The 12262-nt window shown below is 35.7% G+C and overlaps 1 protein-coding gene across 1 annotated transcript in view; it reads right to left on the reverse strand.

The window, feature by feature from the left end:
- Positions 1-2940: 2940 nt before the first annotated feature.
- Positions 2941-12262, reverse strand: part of LOC128654617 (melatonin receptor type 1B) — a 417516-nt gene continuing 408194 nt past the window's right edge. Inside the window, exon 2 of the mRNA XM_053708623.1 lies at positions 2941-3809. Within this exon, the coding sequence (XP_053564598.1) occupies positions 2941-3809 (869 nt within the window). The remainder of the gene's footprint in view (positions 3810-12262) is intronic.

The following is a 12262-nucleotide window of genomic DNA, read 5'->3' on the forward strand; positions in this document are numbered from 1 at the left end:
GCACTGTCGGATCAGGTCTGACAGACATTTGATAATTCGGCCTCTATATCTTTGTACCTCTTTTATAGGAATTTACGTTGTAGGTCTAAAAATTCCATGCCATATGATACCTGTATTCCATTAATACCATCTTGTATCGCTTTTTATTTTATGTATGCTTTATCTCAATTCTCAAATAAAAAAAATAAAAAAAGATAGTTATATTTTAATTTAAAGTAAGGGGGGTGTTAGGTTTAGGAGTTAATAGTTTAATTTAGTTTTTCTCAATGTAGGGAGGGCAGCGGTTTAGGGGTTATGAGGTTTAGTTTAGTAGTTACAATGAGGGGGGCTGGAGGTTTATGAGTTAATACTATATTATAGTGTTGGTGATATGGGGGCTCGGTGGTTTAGGGGTTAATACATTTTATAAGTGTTGACGATGTCGGGGAGAGACGGAATAGGGGTTATTAATTATATTTAGTGTCCGCGATATTGGGGAGCGGCGGATTAGGGGTTAATCACTTTATTTAGTGTCAGCAATGTGGGGGAGCGGCGGATTAGGAGTTAATAATTTTTATTAATGTCCGGGGTGGTGGACTAGGGGCGTTTAGACTAGGGGTTTATGTTAAGGTGTTAGGTTTAAACTTATCTTTCTTTTCCCCATAGACATCAATGGGGTTACGTTACGGCGATCTCCATTCCGCGATTGTAAGTGTTCGTTTTTTTCTAACACTTTCTCCCCATTGATGTCTATGGGGGAAAGCGTGCACGAGCACGTCAAATCAGCCCTTGGCTTTTGTGCGGTATGGAGCTTAACGCATCATAACGCACAGCACAAGGAGGCTTTTCAATAACTCATAATGGCAGCACTATGAAGAGTGCGGGACTGCTCATTTTATTGCGTTTCTTATGCATCCGGTATAGCGCAAAACTCGGAATCTAGGTGATTGTCCTCAGTAGCCACATTCCATTGTAGACAAAATGTAAACATTGAGTTAGGATGCTTGTCCCAGAACATACAAAGCAGCGTCCTCTGGCATGTGCAAGCACAGCCACTTTATTTCAACTGCCCTTTCTGCAAAATATTTTAGAAACTACTACCCTTCAATTTGAGATCAATAGCCCTTATTGGTTTTTGTTTTGTAAAAAACAATAAAATAAATAGTTACATACTCAACTTTGAATCCCTTAATATACTTAAACATTCTATCATAATACATGTTACATGAACATCACTTTGTAAAAAAAATATATATATTTTACCTCATAATTTCCTCAGTTGCTACATTCCATTGTAGACCAAATATAAACATTCAATTAGGATGCTGGTCCTGGGACTTACAAGGGGGCGTCGTCTTGCACGTGCAGGCACAGTCACTTTGTTCCAGCTGTAATTCCTGCAAATTACTCAAAAACCTGCTTCCCTTCAACTTAAGATCATTAGCCCTTGTTGCTTTTGTTTGTTTGTTAAAAAAATACATCCTCAACTTCATTGAGACCTTTAATAAACTTAAATGTTTCTATCATATCACCTATTTCCCTTCTCTCTTCTAAGCTATACATTAAGCCTTTCCTTGCAAGTTTTATTTTTTTAGACCATGTACTATGTGGGTAGCCCTTTTTTTAAACAGATTTCAGTTTATTGATATCCTTCTGAAGCTATAGTCTCCAGAACTGCACATCATTTTTAAGATGAGCACTAACAAGTGATCAGTAAAGTGGCATAAAAATCTTACTATACTGGACTTACTTGCTGCAATACTAGAAGGAATTTTCAAACCAATTGCTTAAATTTTTACTAAACCTAGACAAGTATAATATATAATTAAATCTGAGTACTTTTCAGCATGTTGGAATATCGAATACTGCAGATTCATAATTCAATGGATCGTTCCCCCAATGGGCAAGATTACAAGTCGCGAGGCAAATCTGTTTTTCGCACTTGGGAAAACACAGCAGGCATTATGACTTTTTCCTATTTGGTGTTGCTCAGGTATTACAAGTTGCAAAATAACATATAATATATCATATATGTCTAGATATCTTGAGATCTATATGTGAATATCTCTTTGAAAATCCCTCTAAGATATTCTTTAATGTACATAAGATTGTAATGTGAAATATTGTCATTATCTCCATAGTTAAACATATCTCTACACCCGAGATCTCCTATCTTTGAGCCCTTATAACTTTTGTATGCATTTTTTAAAAATATTTTTCATTAGACAGTATTAATATGAGTGTAACTGTACTTTTTAATGTATTTTGGAAGTGTTTCATGAAACTTTTTATGTTGCTGAAAACTGTTAACTACAGATCCTCGAGCTTGGAAAGGATTGTTGCGTAAAAAGGCGATTGCGCGTACGCAATCGTGATTTTTCAAGACTTGTAATATCTGCACAATGGAAATTGATTGTGAAAACACCATATTGTGTTTTCATACACTTTGATTAGTAAAAGACACTGTTTCATGTATTTGTCTATCCTTTAATCACCAGTTACACTATATGTATTTATTTTAAAATGTCATAAAATATAAACAAATTTTAATACTGTTTTTATTTCTTTCAAATGCAAGTATAAATTTGGCAATCTCGTCCTTAAGTAAAGTTATGTGGTGATATAAAAGCATAACATTATTTATTATCTAAATTGAAAACATTTCTATTTGTAATGGAAAATAAAGTCTTGAGACATTTGTATGCAAAAGGGTGTACATTTTGTATAAAAAATAAGCAGAATTTACTATAGAACATTCCCTTTTCAGCAACAAATATTTACCTATTTATAATTTCATTAAAATATTATTTTATAACACTGTGTAAGCACCATACAGATATGTGCTTTTTAATTTTTAAGCAATAAAATATAAGTCATTTACTTATAGAATGAAGCCAACTTCATTATTTAGTCTTTGACTTGTCAATGGCATGGCAATGTTTCTTCATTTTCACAGTAGATTTAAACGGTATCAGTTTTCATTTGGTCATTGTTATTTATTGCAGGAGAAGGCTTACTTTTTGGGCACTCAGTTCCTCCTTTAGAGACCTCCTGAAAGAAAAGTCGTGGCATCCACAGTGACATGAGAATTAATTTGTATTCCTTCCGAAAATTCTGATTAAGAAGTCCATAGATAACTGCATTAAGGCAACTGTTGAAGTAAGCCATAAAGTAGCTAAGGACAAATAGCCATTCTGGAATTTTATTGGCTACTTTTGAGGGGTTTATAGCAACAGCTAAGCCAATGAGGTTCAAGGGAGCCCAGCAAAAGGCAAATATTACGAATACGACAAACATTGTAAGAAAATTTCTGAAATCACTTTGTTTCATTCTCGGTTTGGTTTCAGATTTCACCTTTCTTCTTACTTGAATCACCAAAATCCATATACGAAGATAGCAGAAAGTTACCACAGCAATTGGCACTATAAAATGAATGATGACCACAGCAATCGTATAGGAGGAGCTTGCAGTTTGGACAAAAGTACATGAATAGATGCGGTGATCGTATTCTAATGAACCAATAAAAAAGTTTGGAACTATTGCCAAAACAGTGAGAAACCAAATGAGGCATACATAGAGCATTGTATTCCGTGCGCTAAAAAGTTTGTCGTAGACAAAACTGTGGCAGATGTAACAATATCTGTTGATAGCAATCCCAGTTATGTTAAATATTGATCCGATGACACTCAGGCCCATGACAAAACCACTTACTTTGCAATGAATTTCACCAAGTTCCCATCCATTTTTGAAAATAGCCACAAGCACTAATGGATATGGATACAAGGCCACGACAAGGTCTGCAAAAGCCAAGCTCACAACAAAAGCATTCCCTGCAAGAAATAAGAAGATATATGATTACGTCCCATGGCTACCATTTTAATCTTATCAAAGTACAGCATAACCGTGGACACCACATGACTCTAAACATAGCTTACGGAATGGGTTATATGTCAAAGTATTTCTTTTCTTTGAACAAGGGATACAACATCACAGAAATCATCAAAGGCAAAGTCTGAAAAGCAGAAATGTGTTATCTTCCCATTGCTACCCTGCAAAGCTTTTAGATAAATTACTAAAATAAGAGAAAATTATCATTTAAACATTTGGTATCACTTAGCCCTGCTGAGTCTTGTAAAAATCTTTAAACAAAGGATGGAGAATTTGTATTTTTATAAATGTTTTAACAGCAAGAACTCTAGTTTAATTATTGGTATTATTAATGCAAATTAACACATTGCAATCATTATTTGTTTAACATCATTATAGCTGAGCAATTTACCATCCCAGTTTTTAGCTTGTTTTTGGGGTCACTTATTTAAACATCAATTTCATTACTTTATCCTTTTAGATACCTATACATCAGATTTTGATGGGGTTTTTGTTATTTTAGAAAATAACGTTTAACTTGCAAAAATAATCCCAAAATAGCAAAAATCCCCATGAGGAATAAAAAAATGTACCATTTTATATATGGTACATGTGAGTTGTTTCTTAAATATTCACATTACCGATTACATGGTTTCTCATTTAGCACAACAATAAACTTAGGATTCTCTTCTTATATTATCCAATAAAAATAGTAATTACAAATTCGAAGAGTACATTCATTTTGCCACTTTATGCAGAGAAAAAGTAGGTATAAAATATATAACCAACACAATATTACATAAATCTCTGGTGTATCATATTACCGCTAATTACCACTTTTATCTTACAGGGAACTGAAACTCCATATTTGAAAGTGCAGAGTGTAGTTTTTAATGAGAAATACTCAAATGTTGACTTAAAATAAATTAAAATTTTGGAGCATTTTGAAAAAGTAAACCTTTTTAATCTAGCATATTCAAAGAATGTATAAATCTTTCTATTTAATGATGAATGCATTTAAAGCTAAATGATATATTTTTTACTATTTTGTAAACTTGAGTTTTTATCTAAATAGCTTATGAATTTTCTAAAGTTATTGACTGTGATTGCAAATAATAAATCTTTTTTATTTGACTTACCTTCAGCTGCAGTTTAATGCCAGTTAGGTTTGCCAAATACTTACACTTTTTATCCTACTGTTAAGTTCTCTGAATTCCAAGATGCCCCTGTTTCCGCGCGAGCCTTCACGCGTGTCGGAAACAGCAGTTATGTAGCAGCGGTCTTAAGACGTCTGCTCATTAACTGGTCTGCCTGCTCTGAGCGGCGGACAGCAATCAACTCGATCAGATATGATCGGGTTGATTGACACCGCCTGCTAGCGGCTGATTGGCCGGGAATCTGCAGGGGGTGGCATTGCACCAGAACTGCTTGTGTAATGTTAAATGCCGACAGTGTATGCTATCGGCATTCAGCGATGTCTGTCGGTCATGATACGCTACAGCGTTTCATGTTGGACAGATATTGTTAAATTGGCCCCTAACTGTATTACCTGATAACGAATTTAAGATGATGACTGAATGCTTCTGAATATTTAGGGCACAGATTCAATGGGCTTAGCAGTGTGCTTACCAGATTTTCTTTGCCCTCCACACATTGGGCTCCATGTATTAAGCAGTGTAAGCTGCTTTGGAGCCCTGCAAGCCTGCTTCCTGCAATGTAAGAAGCTTTTTACAATCTCCACCAACTCAGAGGTGGCGGAACACGCTCACTCTGGGTGATAGGCCCTTCTCTTGTGTGATTGGTCACATGGGGGAAGGGGCGGTATTACATACGCTACATACTTGAGCATGTAATGGTTCATATGCGCAGCAAATGTACAGAATCCACTGCCCGTATGATGCAAAGTCGAGCAGACAGGTCCACAAGTTTAGAACCTTGTCCTCAATGTGTTTAATACGTGTGGCCCATTATTTTAATTTTTTTTTTTAAATAGTGTAGCCATCACCCTGCTGCACCACCCTTCACCAAACCCCACTCCTACGTCTGCCTCCCAACTTAATGAAAATAACATATGATATGGTAGTACATACAAAAAAGGACATTTATAGAACAAATATTAGTGTAATACACCTGATACTGAATAAGGAGCATGTTCAGCAATTTAACTGGCAGCAGAAGAACCAATGGTAATTCAGAAGAAATATCAAAAGGCAGGCAGAAGGTCAAACTAACATTGTTAAAATTAGTATAACCCTAGAGTTTAAAAGTATATCCCAAAGCCATATCTCTTTATCCCGTTATTCTCCCACAAAGATTAGATAATTAAAATTAAAAAGAGGGTACCAAAGGTAATGAGAGTGGCGCTCATTGGATAATAAGCTGGGAAAAAATTTAGAAGACAAATGGAATTGTTTAAAAGTGTGTACTTTAATACAATGAATCAATTTATAAAACCAGTATTTCAAATGTTTTAAATTCCTTATAAAAGCATATATATATATATATATATATATATATATATATATATATATATATATATATATATAAAAACAATTGTGGCCACAATATAATAAACTTATAAAATAAACTCATACATTGAAAAAGAAATGAGAGTGAATGATATATAGGATAGATAATTCTAGCTTACGGATAACTACCTTGCTATTTATTACGGATAGTTCTAACAATTGTATCAATAGATCTGCAGGGATTATATCTTCACTGCAAAGTGAACAGGGTAGTAAAACAATTGTATCAATTGTATCAAATGATCTGCAGTAAGTGGGTCATACACAGCAAGGAGATTTAGAGGGGTCAACGTCTATCTTTCCACATTCCATAACACCTGAAGGAGAACTCTTTGCTTACTAACAAACGGCTAGATTTAGAGTTCTGCGGCCAAAGGGGTGCGTTAGCTACGCATGCTTTTTTTCCCCCACACCTTTTAAATACCGCTGGTATTTAGAGTTCACAGAAGGGCTGCGTTAGGCTCCAAAAAAGGGAGCGTAGAGCATATTTACCGCCACTTCAACTCTCGATACCAGCGGTGCTTACGGACACGGCCAGCTTCAAAAACGTGCTTGTGCACAATTCCCCCATAGGAAACAATGGGACAGTTTGAGCTGAAAAAAAACCTAACACCTGCAAAAAAGCAGCGTTCAGCTCCTAACGCAGCCCCATTGTTTCCTATGGGGAAACACTTCCTAAGTCTGCACCTAACACCCTAACATGTACCCCGAGTCTAAACACCCCTAACCTTACACTTATTAACCCCTAATCTGCCGCCCAAGCTATCGCTGACCCCTGCATATTATTATTAACCCCTAATCTGCCGCTCTGTACACCGCCGCAACCTACATTATCCCTATGTACCCCTAATCTGCTGCCCCTAACACCGCCGACCCCTATATTATATTTATTAACCCCTAATCTGCCGCCCCCGCTATTGCTGACCCCTGCATATTATTATTAACCCCTAATCTGCCGCTCCTTACACCGCCGCATCCTACATTATACCTATGTACCCCTAATCTGCTGCCCCTAACACAGCCGACCCCTATATTATATTTATTAACCCCTAATCTGCTGCCCCCAACGTCGCCTCCACCTACCTACACTTATTAACCCCTAATCTGCCGACCGGACCACACCGCTACTATAATAAATGTATTAACCCCTAAAGCTAAGTCTAACCCTAACCCTAACACCCCCCTAACTTAAATATAATTTAAATCTAACGAAATAAATTAACTATTATTAAATAAATTATTCCTATTTAAAGCTAAATACTTACCTGTAAAATAAATCCTAATATAGCTATAATATAAATTATAATTATATTGTAGCTATTTTAGGATTAATATTTATTTTACAGGCAACTTTGTATTTATTTTAACCAGGTACAATAGCTATTAAATAGTTAATAACTATTTAATAGTTACCTAGTTAAAATAATTACAAAATTACCTGTAAAATAAATCCTAACCTAAGTTACAATTAATCCTAACACTACACTATCAATAAATTAATTAAATAAAATATCTACAATTACCTACAATTAAACCTAACACTACACTATCAATAAATTAATTAAATACAATACCCACAAATAAATACAATTAAATAAACTAACTAAAGTACAAAAAATAAAAAAGAACTAAGTTACAAAAAATAAAAAAATATTTACAAACATTAGAAAAATATTACAACAATTTTAAACTAATTACACCTACTCTAAGCCCCCTAATAAAATAACAAATACCCCCAAAATAAAAAAATGCCCTACCCTATTCTAAAATTAAAATAGAAAAGCTCTTTTACCTTACCAGCCCTGAAAAGGGCCCTTTGCGGGGCATGCCCCAAAGAATTCAGCTCTTTTGCCTGTAAAAAAAAACATACAATACCCCCCCACACATTACAACCCACCACCCACATACCCCTAATCTAACCCAAACCCCCCTTAAATAAACCTAACACTAAGCCCCTGAAGATCTCCCTACCTTGTCTTCACCACACCGAGTCCCGATCTGTCCAGAAGAGCCTCCGAAATCTTCATCCAAGCCCAAGCGGGGGCTGAAGAGTGACGTCCATCCTCCGGCTGAAGTTTGGATCCAAGCGGCGGCTAAAGAATTCCATCTTCGGGCAGAAGTCTTCATCCTATCCGGGCAGAAGAGTCGATCCGGACCGGCAAACATCTTCATAAAAGCCGCATCTTCTCTGTTTTTCCATCCGATGACGACCGGCTCCATCTTGAAGACCTCCGGCGCGGATCCATCTTCTTCTTGCGACGTCCTAAGTCCGAATGAAGGTTCCTTTAAATGACGTCATCCAAGATGGCGTCCCTCGAATTCCGATTGGCTGATAGGATTCTATCAGCCAATCGGAATTAAGGTAGGAATATTCTGATTGGCTGATAGAATCAGCCAATCAGAATCAAGTTCAATCCGATTGGCTGATCCGATCAGCCAATCAGATTGAGCTCGCATTCTATTGGCTGTTCCGATCAGCCAATAGAATGCAAGCTCAATCTGGTGCATGCCCCGCAAAGGGCCCTTTTCAGGGCTGGTAAGGTAAAATAGCTTTTCTATTTTCATTTTAGAATAGGGTAGGGCATTTTTTTATTTTGGGGGTCTTTGTTATTTTATTAGGGGGCTTAGAGTAGGTGTAATTAGTTTAAAATTGTTGTAATATTTTTCTAATGTTTGTAAATATTTTTTTATTTTTTGTAACTTAGTTCTTTTTTATTTTTTGTAGGTATTTTATTTAATTTATTTATTGATAGTGTAGTGTTAGGTTTAATTGTAGATAATTGTAGGTATTTTATTTAATTTATTTATTGATAGTGTAGTGTTAGGTTTAATTGTAACTTAGGTTAGGATTTATTTTACAGGTAATTTTGTAATTATTTTTACTAGGTAGCTATTAAATAGTTATTAACTATTTAATAGCTATTGTACCTGGTTAAAATAATTACAAAGTTGCCTGTAAAATAAATATTAATCCTAAAATAGCTACAATATAATTATAATTTATATTGTAGCTATATTAGGATTTATTTTACAGGTAAGTATTTAGCTTTAAATAGGAATAATTTATTTAATAATAGTTAATTTATTTCGTTAGATTTAAATTATATTTAAGTTAGGGGGGTGTTAGGGTTAGGGTTAGACTTAGCTTTAGGGGTTAATACATTTATTATAGTAGCGCTGTGGTCCGGTCGGCAGATTAGGGGTTAATAATTGTAGGTAGGTGGAGGCGACATTGGGGGCGGCAGATTAGGGGTTAATAAATATAATATAGGGGTCGGCTGTGTTAGGGGCAGCAGATTAGGTGTACATAGGTATAATGTAGGTTGCAGCGGTGTACGGAACGGCAGATTAGGGGTTAAAAAAATATGCAGGTGTCAGCGATAGCGGGGGCGGCAGATTAGGGGTTAATAAATATTATGTAGGTGTCGGCGGTATTAGGGGCAGCAGATTAGGGGTACATAGGGATAACGTAGGTGGCGGCGGTGTACGGAGCGTCAGATTAGGGGTTAAAATTTTTTAATAGAGTGGCGGCGATGTGGGGGGCCTCGGTTTAGGGGTACATAGGTAGTTTATGGGTGTTAGTGTACTTTAGAGCACAGTAGTTAAGACCTTTATAAACCAGCGTTAGCCCAGAAAGCTCTTAACTACTGACTTTTTTCTGCGGCTGGAGTTTTGTCGTTAGATTTCTAACGCTCACTTCAGCCACGACTCTGCAAAGTGAGTGTTAGACCCTTTCCTGACTGACTCTAAATACCAGCGGTAGCCCAAAACCAGCGTTAGGAGCCTCTAACGCTGGTTTTGACGGCTAACGCCAAACTCTAAATCTAGCCGAAAGTGATCTCATTTCACCCTTCTCTGATCCTCCAGCTCAGACTCGAACACTAGTCAGCTCTAATTCACTTTCCCTCTTACTGACATATCAGTGTGCGGTTCATGCCTTTCACTCCATTGATTTTGTCGACTACACACTCTACCACAGGCTATGTCCCTCTCAATCACTTTGTCAGGCACCTCCACTGTTACTAGATGAACTCCTCTTACTTCTATCATTTGACCAGGCCTTTCCCCTCTCTATCATGATCAAGCATAACTTGTCATCTTGGGGATGACTGATTTTGTCATGTAATGGTTCTATTTCATCTAGGACAATGTTAGTTTGACTTAAAAAGAGTGTACCAAAGGTAATGAGAGTGGCGCTCATTAGATAATAAGCTGGGATAAAATTTAGAAGACAAATGGAATTGTTTAAAAATGTGTACTGTAATACAATGAATAAATTTATAAAACCAGCATTTTAAATGTTTTAAATTCCTTATAAATGCATATATATAAAAACATTTGTGGCCACAATATAATAAACGTATAAAATGAACTCATAGATTGAAAAAGAAATGAGAGTGTACGATATATTGGATAGATATTTCTAGCTTACGGATAACTACCTTGCTATTTATTAAGGATAGTTCTAACAATTGTATCAATAGATCTGCAGGCATAATATCTTCACTGCAAGGTGAACAGGGCAGTAAAACAATTGTATCAATTGTATCAAACAATCTGTAGTATAATATCTCAACTATTTAAAATACATACAAGAAACCGATGTCATATATTTCAAATACATACGTCAATTGTATTTTGCAGCATGAATATGAGCATAAAGATACAAAGATACTATAATCTCTATTAGCTGTGTTATATATCAGCTGTTAATGAATACCGTCTTAGTTTTTCAGTGTAGCACACTATTTGAAAGATTCTCATCCAAAGTAATATTCGTTCCTAAAAGATTTGAATATAAACCAGATATAATCATAAAATCTGCGGACAAGGGTGGGGGGTTAGTTATTTTAAATACTCAAGATTATTTGGAAGAAGCCTACAGACTCCTTAACGACACAGGTACATATACAAGATTAATTAAAAATCCAGTTGGGGATCAAACTAGAAGACTAGATAAAATATTATACTATGCTTAGGAAGAGAATATAATCAATAACAAAGAATTTCAGTTCCTGAAAAACACAGAACCTATAACACCCATTTTCTATTACCTCCCCAAAATACATAAGTGTCTTCGCAGAAGAGGCCTAACAACTGCTGGGAGTAAGTACCGCTTCCTTTTGTATTTTTCTCTGGAAAAACCACCTGGAAGGCCAACTATATCAGGCAAAAGTGAAAACAAACTTACTCAACGGAGTGCCCCTGGGGTAAAACGGTATAGTATTATAATATAGGCACTGCTAGAGAGAGGGTGTGGGAATTATATCCTTATTCCAAAAATAGTATTCTCTGTATAGGTTCTCAGGCGGCAGCTGTAGTTCCCTGTGCCTCTGCACACGCACCCAAAATCCAAATGTCATCCAAGTTTAGGAACAAAAAACAGCGCTCCAATCCCAAAAATGTAAAAAAATTGAGCTTTATTCCAAATAGATTAAAGTCATACAAATATGTATAAAAAGAGGTCAGCACATAGGTGCAAGAAACAAGTTAAGAGAACAGGTGCAAAAAACAGCAAACGTTTCGTGCTTCACGCACTTGGTCACTCACTGCTAATTGATGCACCTGTTCTGTTCTCCTTTTATTGCCTAAGATTCTTAAAGTAACATTGCAAAATTTCATCAACTTGTACTTTGCTATTTTGTAAATGAGCCTATGACAAGAAACCTTTTTTATATTAATTAAATGACACATTAAGGAAATACATTATTGTGTATACATAATATTAAGTCATTATTACATATTTGCATACAAAAGAGAAAGAGAAAAGGAAATATATAATTATATATATACACAGAACAAAGAAATAAATAAGTTGTTTTTATATTATTTAAGTGCTGAATGTACTGGTGTGTTAAGCTAGAACAAAGGGGAAGTCTCGAGTAGAC

This window comes from Bombina bombina, chromosome 3 (genome assembly GCF_027579735.1).
Source record: "Bombina bombina isolate aBomBom1 chromosome 3, aBomBom1.pri, whole genome shotgun sequence".
Lineage (NCBI taxonomy): Eukaryota > Metazoa > Chordata > Amphibia > Anura > Bombinatoridae > Bombina > Bombina bombina.